The 18,941-nt window shown below is 37.5% G+C and overlaps 1 protein-coding gene across 1 annotated transcript in view; it reads right to left on the reverse strand.

The window, feature by feature from the left end:
• The window catches only part of Pola1 (DNA polymerase alpha 1, catalytic subunit), a 310,463-nt gene that overhangs the window by 102,932 nt on the left and 188,590 nt on the right, over positions 1–18,941 (reverse strand). Inside the window, exon 35 of the mRNA XM_051142383.1 lies at positions 12,220–12,336. Coding sequence (XP_050998340.1) covers positions 12,220–12,336 — 117 coding nt within the window. The remainder of the gene's footprint in view (positions 1–12,219; positions 12,337–18,941) is intronic.

An 18,941-nucleotide genomic window follows, 5' to 3' on the forward strand; every position in this document is an offset into this window, starting at 1 on the left:
AGGAGCTCTAAGATCACAAAGCCGCTGCAGCCCTTTTTTCCTTTGGCCACTGGAGTGTGGGGAATCTAGATCTCCCTATCTCCTCCATCGGAATAAAGGCCTGTTTGAGGCAGCATCTGGATCTTTTACTTTGCAGGAAGCGTTCTTTCCAGTATGAGAGATCTAAGTTCCTCGTGTAAGTTTTTCACACTACAGCTTCTTTTCTTTCTTTTGGGTCTACTTTTGTAGTTCTAACTAGTTAACATGTGTCAGCAAAGTACATCACATTGTATGACTTAGTACTAAGTGTGGTCAAGACTCTGACCATGATCATCATATACAGTCACACATTCTCTTGTCAGCACAATTTATGATATATTTAAATTGAAGTGAGTTTATGATTCATCCTCTTGAGCAATTTGATTCTAGAGAGTAAAATGAGTAAAAAGACTCATTCTTTTTTAAACGCTGTTGAGATGACCAGTCAAAGGGGGCAGGTTCCATGATTTCTCAGTCCAAGGCCAACACAATTATAAAACCATGATGCCATCAGCATCTGATCAAAATGATACATATTTTCCTTAGGAGAAACCTTTGAGCAAAATCCTTAAGGACAATTATAACTTAGAAGCAAATATAATTAGCAACTAGTAGAACATTTCTACACAAAGGATGCTGATGAAAATGGACTAGTACTGCCTGGAAGAAGGTGGCTCTCCACTGGCATGTGCATAAACATACTTCAACATGTTAATCAATATTTTAGAAAAGTTAAAGAAAGGACACTAATCACAACATCAGAAGTCTCAAAGCCAAAACTGTAACCAAAGCAAACTCAGGACCCATACTACCCACAATGGGACAGTGATATATGTGCTGAGACATTTTGCAAAGTTTGTAGGAAGGTATTTGTTGTACACAGTGCTGGTTGGTCTCCAATACCCAGTCTAGATTCATGCAATACCACCCTTGGAAATAAGACTAATAAGTGAACCATAGATAACAAACTCAGGGAATATGCATGACCTTTTTACTTTAAAAAAATGTAAAGTGTAAAAATGAACCAAAATAATGTTCATCAACAAATGAATGGATGAACAATACATCTGGGTTTAATTACATATTATTTGGACACCTAAAAAGAATGAAAATTCATACATGATACAACAAGAATGAATAGTATGTTAAATGGAAGAAGGCAGGACAGAAAGGGTGACACCATCTGATTTCATTTATATGAAATTCTCAGAATAGGTAAATTGCTGAGACTGAAAGCAGATAAGCAGTTTACTGTAGTTAGGAGGAGAGGAGGATGTAGAATAGATACTAATAGGTACAGTGTTTGTTTCTGGGATAGTAAAACAGTTGGAAATAGACATGGCAGTAACATATTATGAATGTACTAAATGGCAATACACTATTTACCTTTAAATGGTTAAAGTTAAGTTATTTCAATTTTGTCTTAGAAGAAAACTGAAAAATATATTGAAAACTAAAAGTTGAATACCTGCTTGGTAGTAGAGAAGCTATAATTAGAATTCAGCAATCTCTTTGTTTAAGCACATCAAAATTACAAAACTCTAAAATGGCCTGCCACAGTAAAGCCTCTTTTTCTACTGGAACATCATCAATACCTTGGTGGCAACATTTTAGATTTCCTAACACAGCTCTAAGGTCCTTTGGCCCATGCCCATTTCATATGTAATGCCTTAAGAGACCCCATTCATTTTTCCTACTTTTTTCTTATATAGCAACATAACAGTGCCCAAGTATCTTGGGAATAATCTTGATCCAACTCTTGCTCATCACACCAACAATTTGTTTAGGTACAGCTATTCTAAAGTCATAAAGTATGATGACCTTGAGCTCATATTCTCCCCTCTCACTGAAAGAACAGAAAATGTGTATGATACTGATGATGACAGAAGGGATCTTAGCAATTTTACAATACAAGACTGAGGATTGTCCCAAAGTAGAACAAAGGTCATGTCACTGTTTCCCTTGGAAGTGGCCTTCAAGAAAATTAGTTGTATAAGCAACTGAATAAAAGAGCTCTACTAGATTATTTCTGCCCTAGGAACTGTTTATTTTCCTAATTTATTACTACCATGACCCAAGGAGTCACATGCAGATGGTTTCTTAGGTGCACATCAAAATTAGAAATGTCAATGAGGAAAGGTTTAATTTGGTTTGAAATCTTAATTCTACAACAAAAACAGATGGTTTGTTTGTATCTAGGAGGAGGTATTCATAGCATAACCTCGGCTGGCCTTGAACTCATAGCTATCTTTCTACCTGGGCCTTCTGAGTGCTAAGATTAAAGGAAGAAACCACTAGACCTACCTTATAATAAAAGACTAAATTGTTCTTTTAACTTAAGCTTGTTTTTGATTAATTAGAATCTCCTGTGGTTCAGCCTCTATCTGTGCATACTGGCCATGTTAAAAAAGGCTCAAGCCATATCCTTATTAATTTAATTTAGAAAAGTCCAAGATTTGTCACCAGGACAAAGAAAGAGGATGGTATTATTTAGTAATATAAATATACACGAAACTTTCAACTTCTGAATTTAAAGGCATCCTATGAATCCAAAGAAATGTTAAAGATACAGAAAATATATTTTAATGTATCCAAGAAGAAAGAACATTTCCAAAGCCCTGGGAAAAGGCTATTCCAGTTTTTGTTTTTTTTTTTTAAAGCTCCTAACTTAAGCAACACGAGTCTTAAGGAGAGCTAGCTTGTATATTCCAAGACAATTCTCAAAAGTACTCAGATCAACTGTAACATAGGACTAAGAGAGATTCATTTGGTTAGGCCGAGAACAGCACATTAAACATCTAGTGCTTACCACAAACTTGGGCCTATCTGAAGTCTCCATGAGATTGGTACTAGAAATACACATGCTCAATATACAAATAACATTTTATTTTTGCGAACAGACAACAATTTTATACAATCTTTTTTAACTCTTTTTTTAACTTTTTAGTAGTAAGTGTATAAAACATTTCCATACATGCCTACAGTGTAGTTTAACTATACTTATGCAGGTGCCCCTTATCCTCTCTATGGTATTCTTAAACCTAGAGTCTATATATAGGGAACATATGAAATATTTGCCTTTCCGAATTTGCATTGTTTCATTTAAGATGATAACTTCCAGTTTGACATATTTTCATGCAAATTACATTACTTCATTCTTCTATATGGCTAAATAAAACGAAACTGTGTAATGATACCACATTTTCTTTATCCATTCATCTTTATAAATAAAAAAATGTAGAACATCTATAAATGTCCCCGACACTCAACAAATATTACAGGAATATAGTAGGTGTTTAATAAAACATTTTGAGAACAGAATCTCAAAAGGAACCAGGCTGGCCTCAAACTCATGGCAGTCCTGTCTCAGACACCTAAGTGCTGAGATTATAAACATGCACCACTACACTTGGCATAGTTATTAAATAAAAGATATAGCTGAGGCTCAGTAACTGAGAACTTAAGAAGATGAGGATAATCTTTTCTGTTCTCTCTTTTTAATTAATTAATTAATTAATTAATTAACTCATTTATTTACTTTTCTATTTTTGAGGGTAGAGGTTTTGAGACAGGGTTTCTCTGTATAGCCCTGGCTGTCCTGGAACTCACTCTGTAGAGTAGGCTGGCCTCAAACTCAGAGATCTACCTGCCTTTGACTCTTGAGTGTTGGGTGTGCACCACCACACCTGGTAAGACGAGTATAATCTTGTAAAAGAGATACTTTGGAAAACCTGTAGAAACTGCAGTGATGCTATTCACTGTACAACTGCTTCTTGGGTATCTCTGGGAAGATTAATATTTTTATTCCTAGTAGAAAATTCTTATAAGTATTACTTTCCTAACTTATCACTAGCAATTAAAATGGAGTATAGAAAAATGAGCTGAGCCTCACTTTCAAGGCTCCACTAGGAAAGGTTAAAGACAGTTTCACTAACCAGGATGCTCTGAAACAGTAATTCCAGAGGTTCATGTCTGAGGAGCCAATGTATCAAAGCTTCTTCTAGGTATCAGTAGCTTGGACTGTGGTAAACATCTACTTAAATGCCATAGTTTGGCTGGGCATGGTGGCACAAACCTTTAATCCCAGCACTTGGGAGGCAGAGGCAGGTGGATCTCTGTGAGTTCGAGGCCAGCCTGGTCTACAAAGTGAGTCCAGGACAGCCAAGGCTATACAGAGAAACCCTGTTTCGGGGTGGGGGGAGGAGTCATAGTTTTGGGGTTGGGGGGAGGAGTCATAGTTTGGAGAAAGGTAGAATATAAAGAAAAAAGCAAGTCACTTTGAATTGCTTGTGTTGGCTCGTTAAAAAAGGACAGTAAATCTATATTAAACTACTACTAGCACCACTACCAATGTTTATCCAAAGCTTAATGATCCATAAAGCTATCTTTCTTTTTTTCCTTCTCTTGCCATGAGTTGAAACATGAAGCAAGATGATTCTTCTTATAGCAGTGGTTCTCACCCTGTGAGTCACAACACCGAGTCCCATATCAGGTATTTACATTATGATGCATAACAGTAACAAAATGACAGTTATGAAGTAACAAGCAAATACTTTTATGGTTGGAGGCCACAACATGGGAAACTGTATTAAAGGGTTGAGGCACTAGGAAGGTTGAGGAGCACTGTTCTACAACTAGATTAATGAGGCACCATACGTCTACACATATGTCTTTGTTCTGTTTATTTACCTGTTGATGTAAGTCTTGAGACTGACGCAAATATAATTCTTCAGGACAGCTAATGCTGACAGGTTCCACATTTTTTTTAAAGTCCATATAATTTACCCTGATAATTATCAAGGTTTTACAATGTAAGTCAAGGAACATTGAATATTTCTTCAGTTACTTAAAAATAAGTTACTAGAATGTCCAAATGTGTGAATGGCTCTATTAAAAACAGTATACTCAGGTTGGTGTGTTAAATGCTAGCTTGGTCTACAGAGTAAGTTCCAGGACAATCAGAGCTACATAGAGAAACCCTGTCTGAGAACAAGTGCAACATAATATAACATAATAATAAGAATAAAACCAACAAAACCAGTATACTCATAAGGTATTGGTAGACAGTAAAAACTAGGAGAGCTATCAGGAAAGCTGTAAGGCAATATGAATCACTACTATATATTACTCAGACACTTTGAGAACACGCTATCCTAATGAAATAATTGAGATAAAGAAAAATCATTTAAGTGGGAAAATACACATTATAAAAAATTTAAGTATAGCGTTATTGAAAAGTAGCCTAGCAATGAGAAGTGTAGTTAAATTGTATGTAATGAATGAAATAGCCACACAGAAAAATGCTTGATAACTACAAAGTATGTCTTCATTGTGACCACAGTCAAAATTACATATAGATATGCAAAAGAACAGAGAAATAGACAATAAAACAAAAGTATGTTCCTAATATTAGCTTGTATATCATCTTTTTCAGAGAACAGATTTTACATAAAAAATCAGAGATGGAATGTTGCTTCTACATTAGAAAATAAGCAAGTGATCTGCACTAGACACCCCACCCACCCCGTGTACTCCACCCGCCATCTTCCAGGCATGCTCCATTTACCGGGCCCTGTCTCTATCTGCAATCTCAGAGGTAGGTAGGCAGCCATCAGGTAACAACAAGCCACATCTCCATCCTCAGTACCTGAGACAGCCAACCATCAGGGAACAACAGTCCTGGAGATATGCAACCATGAGAGACCATCATCCAACAGAGACTACTAGCTTTCACTGTATCTGCAGAGGCCTGCTGCCACCCAAAAATGGGTGTTCTGCTACCACACAGGTCCACCAGCTCTACCTACAATCCTAAAGGCCAACTTCCATCAGGCACCAACACACTTACTAATACCAGGGTCAACCAGATGACTACTAGTCAGTGTAAGGACACAAGCATCAAAACCCAGGGCCAAATGGCACCTCCAGAACCCAGATATCCTACTTCAGTAAGCCCTGGATACCTCTAACATGCCTGAAATACAAGAAAATCATCTTAAATCTAATGTTATAAAAATGATAAATAGCACTGAAGGAGGAAAAGAAATCTCTCAAATAAATACAAGAAAATACAATCAAACAAATAAAACTGTTCAAGATCAAAAATGGAAACAGAAGCAATAAAGAAAACACAATCAGAGGCAATCCTGGAGATGAAAAACCTAGGAAAGAGAACAGGAAGCATCACCTAAACGACACAAGAAATAGAAGAGAGACTCTCAGGTGTATAACATATGACTGAAGAAATCATTAAATGAATCAAAGAAAATGTTAAATCTTAAAAGTTCCTGACGTAAAATATCCAAGAAATCTGAGACACCATGACAAAACCAAACCTAAGAAGAATAGAAGGAGAAGATTCCTAGCTCCAAGGCCCAGAGAATATTTTCAAACAAAATCATAGAAGAAAACTTCCTCAACCTAAAGAAAGAGATGCCTATAAATGTATAAGAAACTTACAGGACACTAAATAGATTGGACCAGAAAAGAAAATCCTCCTCACATTTAATAATTAAAACACTAAATGTACAGAACAAAGAAAGGGTATTAAAAGCTCCAAGGTAAAAAAGGCCAAGTCACATATAAAGGTAAACCTATCATAATTTTACCTGACTTCTCAACAGAGATTATGAAAACCAGAAGGGCCTAGGCAGATGTTGTTCAGACACTAAGAGACCACAGATGTCAGCCTAGACTACTATACCCAGCTAAACTTTCAACCAGTATAGATGGAAAAAACAAGATATTTCATGACAAAATCAAGTTGAAACAGCGTCTATTCACAAATCTAGCCCTATAGAAGATACTAGAAGGAAAACACCAACCCAAGAAAGCTAACTTTACCAAGGAAAACAAAGGAAACAAATAACCCCACATTTCCAAACCCAAAAGACAGAAGGCACACACCACTGATTTAAAAATAACAATAATTTACAACTGGTCATTAATATCTCTCAACATCAATAGCTTCAACTTCCCAATAAAAAGACACAGGTTAACAGAATGGATGCAAAAACAGGATCCATCAATCTGCCGCATACAAGAAACACATCTCAGCAATAAAGATAGACATTACCTCTGAGTTAAGGGCTTAAAAAGTTATTCCAAGCAAATGGACCCAAGAAGCAAGTTAAGTACCCATCCTAACAGCTAACAAAATAGATTTTAAACCAAAACTAATCAAAAGAGATGGGGAAGGACATATCATACTCATCAAAGGAAAAATACACCAAGACTAAGTCTCAATTCTGAAAATCTATGCCCCCAAACGCAAGGGCCCCCACATTCATTAAAGAAACATTAACAAAGCTTATGTCACACATTGAACCCCACACATTAATAGTGAAAGGCTTCAACATTCCACTCTCACCAATAGAAAGATCATTGAGACAGAAACTAAAAGGAGAAATAATGAAACTAATAGACACCATTAATCAAATGGGCCTAACAGATATCTACAGAACATTTCACCTAAACAGAAAAGAATATATACTTTCTCAGCAGCTCACAAAATCTTCTCCACAACTGACCATATACTTGGTCACAAAGCAAACATCAACAGACACAAGAAGATTGAAATGAACCTATATCTTATCAGAGACCATCATGGATTAACACTGGAACTCAGCAACAGAGAGCCTACAAACTTACAGAAACTGAACAACTCCCTACTCAATGACCACTGGGTCAGGGAGTAAATAAAGAAATTAAAGACAATCTAGAATTCAATGAAAATGAGGGCACAACATACCCAAATTTATGGGACATAATGAAAGCAGTGCTAAGAGAAGAGTTCATGGCACTAAGTGCCTTCGGAAAGAAATTGAAGAGATCCCATACTAGCCACTTAACAGCACACCTGAACACTCTAGAACAAAAAGAAGCAAACACACCAAAGGGGAGACTACAGGAAATCAAACTCAGGGCTGAAATCAGTGAATTAGAAACACAATGAACAATTAAAAAAAAAATCAATAAAACCAGGAGCTGATTCTTTCAGAAAAATCAATATAGACAAACTGGTAGCCAAACTAACTAAAAGGCAGAAAGACAGTATCTGAATTAACAAAATCAGAAATGAAAAGGGGTCATAAGAACAGACAATGAGGAAATCCAAAAAAAATCATTAGGTCTTACTTCAAAACCTTTTACTCCACAAAATTGGAAAATCTAAAACAAATGGATGGTTGTCTTGATAGATTTCACTTGCCAAAGTTAATTTAAGATCAGGTAAACAGTTTAAACAATCGTATAACCCCTAAGGAAATAGAAGCAGCCATCAAAAGCTCCCAACCAAAAAACACCCAGGGCCAGATGATTTTAGCACAGAATTCTACCAGACAGACAAAGAAGACTAATCTCAATACATCTCATACTATTCCACGAAATAGAAACAGAAGGAATATTGCCAAACTCAGTCTATGAGGCCATAATCCCCCTGATACCTAAACTACACAAAGACTCAACAAAGAAAGAGAATTTCTGACCAATTTCCCTTATGAACAATGATGCCAAAATATTCAATATAACACTTGCAAACCAAATCCAAGAACAAATCAAATATAGCATCCACTATGGTCGAGCAGGCTTCATTCCAGGGATGTAGGGATGGTTCAACATACAAAAACCCACCAATGAAATTCACCATATAAACAAGCTAAAAGAAAATAAAATCACATGATCATCTCATTAGATACAGAAAAAAACCTGTGACAAAATACAACACCCCTCCACGATAAAAATCTTGGAGAGATCAGGAATACAAGGCTTATACCTAATCATAATAAAGGCTATATATAGCAAGCCGATAGCCAACATAAAATAAATGGAGAGAAACTCAAAGCAATTCCACTAAAATCAAGGACAAGGAAAGGCTGCCCACTCTATGTCTCTTTAATATAGTACTTGAAGTTTTAGCTAGAGCAATAGGACAACAAAGGGGATTGGGGGACCCACAATGGAAAGGAACAAGTCAAAGTATTGGTATTTGCAGATGATATGATAGCATACATAAGTGACCCCAAAAATTCCATCAGCGAACTCCTACAGCTGATAAACACCTTCAGCAAAGTGACTGGACATAAGATTAATTTAAAAAGATCAGTATCCCTCTAGTATACAAATGTCAAACAGGCTGAGAAAGAAATCTACAGAGTCAATGGAAGCCCCATCAAAATATCAACATAATTCTTTATAGACCTCTAAACTTCATATAAAAAAAAAAACCAAAAAACCCAAAATAGCTAAAACAATATTCAATAGCTAAAACAACCCTATTCAATAAAAGAATTTCTGTAGGTGTCTCCATCCCTGACTTCAAGCTCTACTACAGAGCAATAGTAATAAAAATACACAGTACTGGCATAGAAATAGACTGATCAACGGGATCGAATCAAAGACCCAGAAATAAACCCACACACCTATGGACACTCGAGTTTTGACAAAGGAGCTAAAACCATAAAATGGAAAAAAGATAGCACCTTCAACAAAATGATGTTGGTCTAACTGGTTGGCTGCATGTAGAAAAATGAAAAAAAAAATCATATTTATCACCCTGTAAAAACTGAAGTCCAAGTGGAACAAAGACCTCAACTAATACCAGACACACTAAATGTGGTAGGAGAGAAAGTGGGGAACAATCTTTAACTCATTGGCACAGGAGACAATTTCCTGAATAGTACACCAACAGTTCAGGATCTAAGATGAATAATGAATAAATGGGACTTTTTCAGACGGAAAGGTTTCTTTAAAGCCAAGGTTGTAAACAAAATGACAGTCCACAGATTAGTAAAGATCTTCACCAATCCTACATCCGACAAAGGGATAGTATCCAGAATATATAAAGAACTCAAAACATTAAACACCAATAAACAAATTAACCCAATTAAAACGACACTTCACCATACAACAAGGACATTTGCTCAACTATGTTCATAGCAGTTTTATTTGTAATTACCAGAATCTGGAAAGAAACTTAGATCCCAGATGTCCCTCAACCAAGGAGTGGATAAAGAAACTATGGTACATTTACACAATGGAATATGACTGAGCTATTAAATACAAAGGAATCTTGAAATCTGCAGGCAAATGGATAGGACTAGAAAAGATCATTCTGAGTGAGGTAACCCAGACCTAGAAAGACACACATGGTTAGCCCAACATAGATGTCCTCTGAGAGACTCCACCCAGTGGGGGATATTAGCCAAATATCACAGGATAAGTATATTATAATGCGCATACCCAAAGAAGCTAACTAACAAGGACAATCCAAGGGAGGATGCTTAAATCTCACTCAAAAGGGGAAAAAAGAATAGACAGAAGTAATGGTTGAGGAGAGGAAACAAGGCAGAAGAGAAAACAAAGGGAGATAAGAGAGTGGAGATGAGACCCAGGGAATGCAGGGGCAGGAGGACAAAAGGCCTGTACAGATAAGAGAAACTGTAGGCAGGTACACCTCTACGACAAGCTGGAGACCTAAGTTAGGGTAGGTTCCCAGGGATGGGGAGCATATAAGAGGGACTCTAGCAGAGACTCCTAGTATCCAGGGCCACAGACACTGAAAAGGACATCCTCTAACTAGACAAGTGAATGTTCTACTAGTCCTAGCAGAGGGAGGGAATACAAACCCACCCACAAAAGGTATGACCCAAAATTTACCCTGCCTGTACGATGTTCAGGAATAAAGATAGAACAGATGTTAAACAAATGCCCAACCAATGCCTGGCCCAACCCAAGACCCACCCCATGGAAGAGAACCAACCCCTGACACTATTAATGATTCTCTGCTATGCTTATAGACAGGACTCTAGCAGAGTTGTCCTCTGAGAGGCTCCACTCAGCAGTATCTCGAAACAGATGCTGAAACTCACAGCCAAACATTGGGCAATGCTTATAGAGCCTTGTGGGAAATTGGGGGTAAGAAGAAAAGGACCTGGAGGTGACAGGAGCTTCACAAGAAGACCAAAAGAAGCAACTAACCAGGGCTCAGAGGGGCCTATTGAGACTGAAGCACCAACCTTACATGGCCTTGACCTAAGTTTCCTACAAAGATGTAGCCAATGGGCATCTCAGGCTTCATGTGGATCCTCTAGTAAGGGAGACAGGGGCTGTCTCTGTCACTTTCTGCTGGTGGGACTGCCTTGCCAGGCCACAGGGGAAGAGGACATGCCCAGTCCTAAAAGGACTTGATGAGCTGGGGTGGATGGGAAAGGGAGGGAGTTCCCTTTTCTGAGGAATATGGGATGGGGCAGGGGGAGTGGGCCTGGGAGGTTAGGAGAAATGAGGCTAAGAGCAGGACTTGAAGTGAATACATTTAAAATAAAAAACTTATCACCATCATAGCCTTCTCTCTCTCTCTCTCTCTCTCTCTCTCTCTCTCTCTCTCTCTCTCTCTCTCTCTCTCTGTCAAACACACACACATACACACACACAATAAGTAAATAATAGGTTGCCAATTTTTATCTTCTCAACAAACTTCCTGCAAACGATGATATAAACTTGGACAAAAAGCACATTCCGTGAAGTAGACTACACATCATCACAGTACAAGTTCCTAGAAAACTTAAAGAAATATGTTTAAGTTTGGCTAGTTTAGTAGTAGATAGTAACTAGCCCTGAGTCCCTTTATGTTCAACAGGCCTGCAAACATTCTGTTCACCAGTTGGAAACTGATGATTGAATTGAAGGTACTCAAAGGGGGCATTTCTAGACACCATGTTCCACAGCTGGGAGTCACTAATGGCAATATGTGTTATCCCACAAGTGAATATACTAAGGTTTGCCAAAGAACCAATGACCTCTGGAGATACCGATAAACAACTTAATGCCACATAGGGGAGAAACCCACCACAAAATGAATCCTATAAAGAACAATTTTGGAAGATTTTCTGCTACTTACAAAATGTGATCTGATCAAGTCTAAAGACATTAGCAGTTTCTACAGAGGAGTTGTAATTATGAAGCTGTAACCTTTATGAAAAATGAGTAAATCATAGAAATTAACCAGCTTCCCCTTGACATAAATATAATATTGCTTAAAATATATGAAAAAAATAAAGCACGTATTTTCTTGATGTCTGTAGGATTGTGATAGAGGGATGTCTCGACAGGGCAAACATACAGCATATGCTTCCCAGAGCTAAAGGTTGGACAAACAGCCCTCCACTGCCCCTGAATTGTAGTTTAACATTAGGAGATAGTTACCTCTGGTCTAAGTATAGCTTTCACACAGGCTGGACAAAGAGGCCCATTTCGGGAGAAATGAAGGGGAAGACGTCGAGTGCGATTGCAACAAGTTGGCTCCTCACATATCAACCAGCCCTGGAAAGACAAGGAAGAAAATCTGGCTTTATAATCACCATTGACCAACAAAAACAACAAACTCTTCTGTTATCAAGGTATTTTATCCTGAACTTCCTTAGAGACTGTAAACCTACCTCTTTGCATATGCTAATTAGATATATGCTCCAAACTTAAAAGTTAGGAAAACATGAGGTTGAGGAGATGGCTCAATTATTAAGCACACTGGCTATCCTTTACAGACCATGGCTCAATTCCAGTACTCACCCACATGGCAGCTCAGGAACATCTGTAAACTACAGTTCTAAAGGACTCAATACCCTCTTCTGGCCTCTGTGTGCACTAAACATGTTAAACTTATATGTGTATAGACAAAATATTGCCACATATAAAGTAAATTTTTAAAATTAAAACAAACAAACTGAGAGGGATTCCTATGAAAAGTTCTCCCTTTTCTTAAAGGACATGCCCCCTCTCACATCAGACTCTCCCAGTAAAAACTAGTATTATATACAAACAGTAAATCAAAGAATTTTAGTTAAGACCATCATACCAAGTGTATAGAAATGAGTGACTTTCACAGTAGCTGGGTGATCTCTGCCTAGTTATGTACTATGCTCAGTTTCCTTCCTTAAGACATGCTTAAACAATGCTAGCAACTATTAGATTTTAAATTGAAACAGTTCCTTCTGTATATGTTCTCTAGAGGCATAAAACTAGTTCCTATGTTTTCAAGGACAACTTTAACTTATTTTTTAATTGAAAAATGAAATCATTCATATTACATCTCATTTGCTATCCTATCCCATGCATCCTCCCATTCCTCCCTCCCTCTCTCCCTCCCTCCCACTTTCACCCCATTCCCCTTCCCTATGTTTGTGACTGAGGGGGACCTCCTCCCCCTGAATATGATGCTGGGGCATCAAGTCTCTTCTTGGTAGTTCAAGGACAACTTTAAATAAGCACTATTTTTCAGAGGTTTGAAGTAGCCATTGCTTATTTCAGGTGTTGAAACATCTGAAAAGGGACTTCAGCTTTCTGAACATTGTATTTTATAGATGAAAATACAAAGTCCTGGGCCTGGTATCATGCCTATAATTCCTGCAGTCAGGGGACAGAGTCAGGAAGACAGTGAGTTAGAGGCCAGCAGAACCTGCCTTTAGATAGAAGATAGAAGATAGAAAGATAGAAAGATAGATAGATAGATAGATAGATAGATAGATAGATAGATAGATAGATAATAGCACTGTTATTATTTAATAATCAAGTTGTGCTCTGGTACTTGACGATCCCTTGGCTCAGGACATGATACTGAGCTAGGTGTGACGGTGCTCTGCTTACTTCTCTGCTACTTTAGAGGCTAAGGTAGGAAGATGATGAGGTAAGGTCAGCCTAGGCTCCTTAGCACAAACCCCCATCTTAAAAATCAAAACTATGGTAGTTGTTACATAATTGCTATTTTTTTTATTTTGTTAAAATTTAGTGAATTACAGCTTTCTAAGATTATAAGTTCATTAAAGAGCTTCAGGTCTCAAATATAGAGTAACTGCCAAGTACGCTTTCCTATTTAGATTATAGTTTCCTAAAACTATGCCTCATGCCCCTTTGCCAGTTTCCCATGATATTTAATAAAACTCCAGGCACGTACCAGAAATTTCATAAGAATTTGTTTGATATCCTCCACCTGAAAAGTTCAAATTACAATTTAAGTAGTGTAGCTTTGAATGTATAGTCTTCCACTGGATCTTGACTAAAGTCCCCTCCCCAAAGGATAGAAAACTGAGTGGACTTAGAAAAGTTAGGGGCCAGTAAATACGTTCAAAATAGTACACAACTGCCAAAGATCCAAGAATTTATTAGTTTAGCATACTAAATAAAGAAGGCAGGATTAAAATTTACTCTGAATACATGGACAAGATGAATTTTCTAAGTGAGTATATGCCATTTGAGTCTTTCTGCTTCTGGGTGAACTCACTCATTATGATCATTTCTAGTTCAATCCATTTGTCCACAAATTTTGGGAATTCCTTGTTTTTAATAGCTGAGTAGTATTCCATAGTGTAAATGTACCACAGTTTCTTTATCCATTCTTCTACTGAGGGACACTTAGGCTGTTTCCATGTTCTGGCTATTATGAATAAGGCTGCTATGAACATGGTTGAGCATATGTCCATGTATGCTGTAGCATCTTCTGGGTGTATTCCAAGGAGTGGAATAGCTGGGTCTTGACGAAGCCCTACTCACTTATATATAGACACTAGCCCAAGGGGCATGTCCCATGAAAGTCTTCGCCAGGAAAGTGGGATAGAGGTGAGGACATCCTATTGGGATTCTAGGTGAGAGAAGTATGGGAGAATGGGGAAACAGAAGGATCCAGAGGGTCCTAGAAACCTACAAGAAGAACATTATGACGGGCGGATCGGGGCCCAGGGGCTCTGCTCAAACTATGGCACCAACCAAGGACAATACATGCAGTGAGCATCAAACCCCTACCCAGATCTAGCCAATGGACAGGACATTCTCCACAGTTGAGTGGAGAGTGGGGACTGACTTTCACATGAACTCTGGTGCCCCATATTTGACCATGTCCCCCTGATGAGGAGGCCCAGTGGTACTCAGAGGAAGGATAGCAGACTACCAAGAAGAGACTTGATACCCTAGGATCATATTCAGGGGGAGGAAGTTCCCCTCAGTCACAGTCATAGGGGAGGGGAATAGGGTAAAAGCGGGAGAAAGGGAGGAATGGGAGGATACAAGGAACGGGCTAACAATTGAGATGTAATATGAATGAATTAATAAAAAAAATTATAATACAAAAAAAGATGAATTTTCTTATTCTTTAAAGGTATCAGTTTATTAGTAAGTTGTACAATTGCACTTTGCTTTGTTTGAAAGCCATAAATGGAACCAGAAGAACCAATTCTTATTAATTTCTTTGTCCCTACATTTAAGAAGGGATAAGGTCAAGCAGTAGAACACTTAGTGAGGGTGCCTCCCAGATTTCAAATAATGGTGTAGAAATGGCATGATGTGAATGGAGGTCAAAGTATCTTAACACTCAGTTTGTACACTGCTTTTGTCACAGGGGTAAGACAAGTTGCTTAAACAGGAAATAAGGGATGAGGTTATATATGTTTCATGACTCACCATGTGAGCTGCCAACCAATAAGATGATAAGATGTCATTTCACCTGTTTTAAAAAGAAAACCCAACTCTATATCTGACAGAGTTACTAACTAAACGTCTTTTAAAAATCATACAGAAAACAGATAATAATTTGTCTACACTTCCTACCAGTTATAATTAACATTAAAGAGGTCTTTCTTTGTCACTTTTCTATTCAGTGCGTGTTTGGATTTGTTTGTACTTACTATCTGTTAATCTTCCCTTAAAAATGACAACAAAAACTAGTGCTATTATGCATGGAAATTAAACATGCTGAACTGTGTGAAAAGAACTGGGGGTGAAAAAAATATTAGAAGTTGGCAACTCTTTATGCCTTATGTTTTATTTTTGTTATTGTTTTTGTTTTTTCATGTGTGTGTATATGAGTGTGATATCTGTATGTACAGCTACATAGCACAAGAGAGCATCAGATCACATTATAGATGGTTATAAACGACCATGAGGGTGCTGGGAGTTCAACTCAGGACCTCTGGAAGAGCAGTAAGCTGAACCATCTCTTCAGGCCCTCATGTTTTATTTTGATAATTAAAATTTTGGACATGTTATATTTTAAACAAAACTCCTTTATGAGAGAACCAGGCCTGTTTTCAATATATGCTTTCCTTCAATTCAATTTTATCTAGTACATTTCAGCCAACACTTCATTCCCTCAAGAAATGTTAAGCAACAATGCTGCTTAACTTTTAAGAATGATTTATTATATTGTTAAAAAATAATATTCTAGGACTTTGAAAAAATTTCAAGATGGGGCAAAATGTCTACAAGATCATCATAATGAATTTTATTTGTAAAGATCAACAAAAACAAAGCAAATAAATCTACTAGTATCTTGTGATCTTACTTTAAATTATCATTTACAATGATGAAACTAAACATTTTCATTTTCCCCATGAAATAAAATGTACAGCCCAAGAATCTGTTGAGAAGCAATAGAACAAATTTGTTTTGAATAATTTCCTTGGAAGCCAAGTCAAAGAAAGGAATTTTTTCAAGGAAACCTCTAAAACCAAATATGTCATCTTACTACTGTGCAATAGTACATGCAAATTGTTACAACCGATAGGAATTAGGGCATCACATTTTCAGTTACCAAGCTTAGTCATGTTTATAAATGAAAGGGTCAAAGGAGGTAAAGTTAGCCTGCCCAATAGCAAAACAAACAATTTCCCAAACACGCAAAGCTCTATCACCTGTTGTTTAATCTCACCATCACTAGTCTTAAAATTATTGCACACCAAATTGTGCCAAATACTGATCAATTTTGATTGCTAAATTATATTTCTGAGGTCTCAATTAAAATGACTTCTTCCTGCACATGCTGAAAGATCATTTTCCTCCTGTAAATGAGGTATTCTTGATAGTTGGACCTAAAACACAAACTGTTATCCATTTGTGTACATTATTATTTTTAGGATTCACAGATGCAGAGCTCATCTAGATCTAGAAATGTGGTATATAGGGGCCTTAAAAAACTTTTTTTTAAATAAGTAGAAGCAATAAAATAAAAATACAGAGGAGCACATTTATAAAATGCCACAAGGGCTGGATCTGAAATTCACAGGAGAAAATTCAAAGCAGCTCTTACCCTCCTTTGAGTTCAATATACACAATGGGTTCTTCTGCCATCACGTTTTTTGTCACATTGGTCTTTTAATCTACAATCCTATTACCATCAAACTCATCAAAATAAAGACTTTAAGCTGTTCTACTGCAGTAACCTCTTTTCCAGCTACCCGGAGCCCATTCTCTCCCACACCCACTACAAGGAGTGGCTAAGTATAGTTCCCCAGGGTTCTCCATCCCATACCATCTCTTCACAGACACGTAAATTCATCAGTCTGACTTTCAAATCTTTACAACATCCTGGTCCTTGCTTTCTCATTCTCAACAAATACTCTTTGCTCCATAGGATGTCTTTTGCCACTATCCTCACTACATCTTGGCTATCTTCACTTTGACAGTGCATGTCACCTAATCCCTCCCTAAAATGCCCACTGCTTGAATAAAAAGTCCATTCTTCTATAAAATTTTCCCACCCCCCTGGGACTTCTCCTTTTATCTAATTGCACAAGGAACATACTGGTTCACACTGTCCCTTAAGCTTCTTATTTTGCCTTCCTAACTTGTTAGTCCCTGAAGAATAACCTGGTTTGACTTTAGTAGTCTTCTTGCTACTCTCTAGTGCACAAACTCACTCCATGAACACTGTACTCCCACATATTAGTGGGTAATTTTGTGTAAGCCACCAAATCTACCAAATCTCTCTCTGAATCCTGTTTCCTAATCTATAAAATAAAAGTAGTACTTATTACTATGATTCAGAGGACTAACAAAAACAAAATCCCAAACCTAACCCAAATAATAATAACCACACAAAAATGTTAAGCAAATGCACTGAGGAGCATCACTGTTAAGTTATAGCTGACAATGCACTTTTAAAAGTGTACTGTTTTAGCTATAAAGTAGAGCCTGGGCATCATCCAGGGAGTGCCACTAAAAAGTGGAGTACTAAGGCTGAGTGTGGTGATACATACTTTTAATTTCAACATTCAGGAGGCAGAGATGGATCTCTCTGAATTCAAGAGTAACTTGGCTTACACAGTGAGTCCCAGACCACTACATAGATACCTATAGAGACAGACAGAGAGATAGAGAGACAAAAAGACAGACAGGTGGAGAGGGGAGGAGAAGGGAGGGGAGGGGAGGGGAGGGGAGGGGAGGGGAGGGGAAGGGATGGGAGGAGAGGGAGGAGGAGGGAGGGAGGGAGGGAGGAAAGGAAGGGATAAAACAAGTGGAGAGCTATGATAATGGATAAATGATAATCAGAATTAAAAGTGGAACTGGTTTTGAACTGAATGGAAAATATTAACAATATGGTCAATATAAGTGAAAATTTCTTTATTTTTCCCACCAAAACTATATTTAATATAAATTTATAGATGGCAGAATAAATGGCAAAAGAAGAAGACAGGGTCTTTGCTTTAAGATTCAGAGAGATTCTCCAGAGACAGTTCTGTCATGATGTGCAATTTAGTCTAAATCTTAACAGCTCTTAACGAGTATATGGACAGTCACAGGGTAAGGTCTTCCAGGTGCATGTTCTTATCAAATCATTATTACTTTTGCTAACACTCAGCAACTACCCCTCTTCCTAAACTATTCACACTCAGAGAACATCAGATTCTCTTTTCACCCACAGGTATTTGTAAATTTCTGGGGTTTCCTTGCAGGCAATATTTTTCTGGCACAGACTATGCCCAGTTTATTTAAAAAAAGGGGGGGCTCTTCTTATAGACAGTGCACAGTATGGGCCCACAGCTGCTTTTGAAGAATGACATGTTGTGATTTGGGATTTCCAGAAATATATTTAAAAAAATCAAATTGCTTTCTGACCCATATTGCACCCAAAACTGGGAGAAAATTTACCTAAGATCTCCAGG

This window comes from Acomys russatus, chromosome X (genome assembly GCF_903995435.1).
Source record: "Acomys russatus chromosome X, mAcoRus1.1, whole genome shotgun sequence".
In the NCBI taxonomy this organism is placed as follows: domain Eukaryota; kingdom Metazoa; phylum Chordata; class Mammalia; order Rodentia; family Muridae; genus Acomys; species Acomys russatus.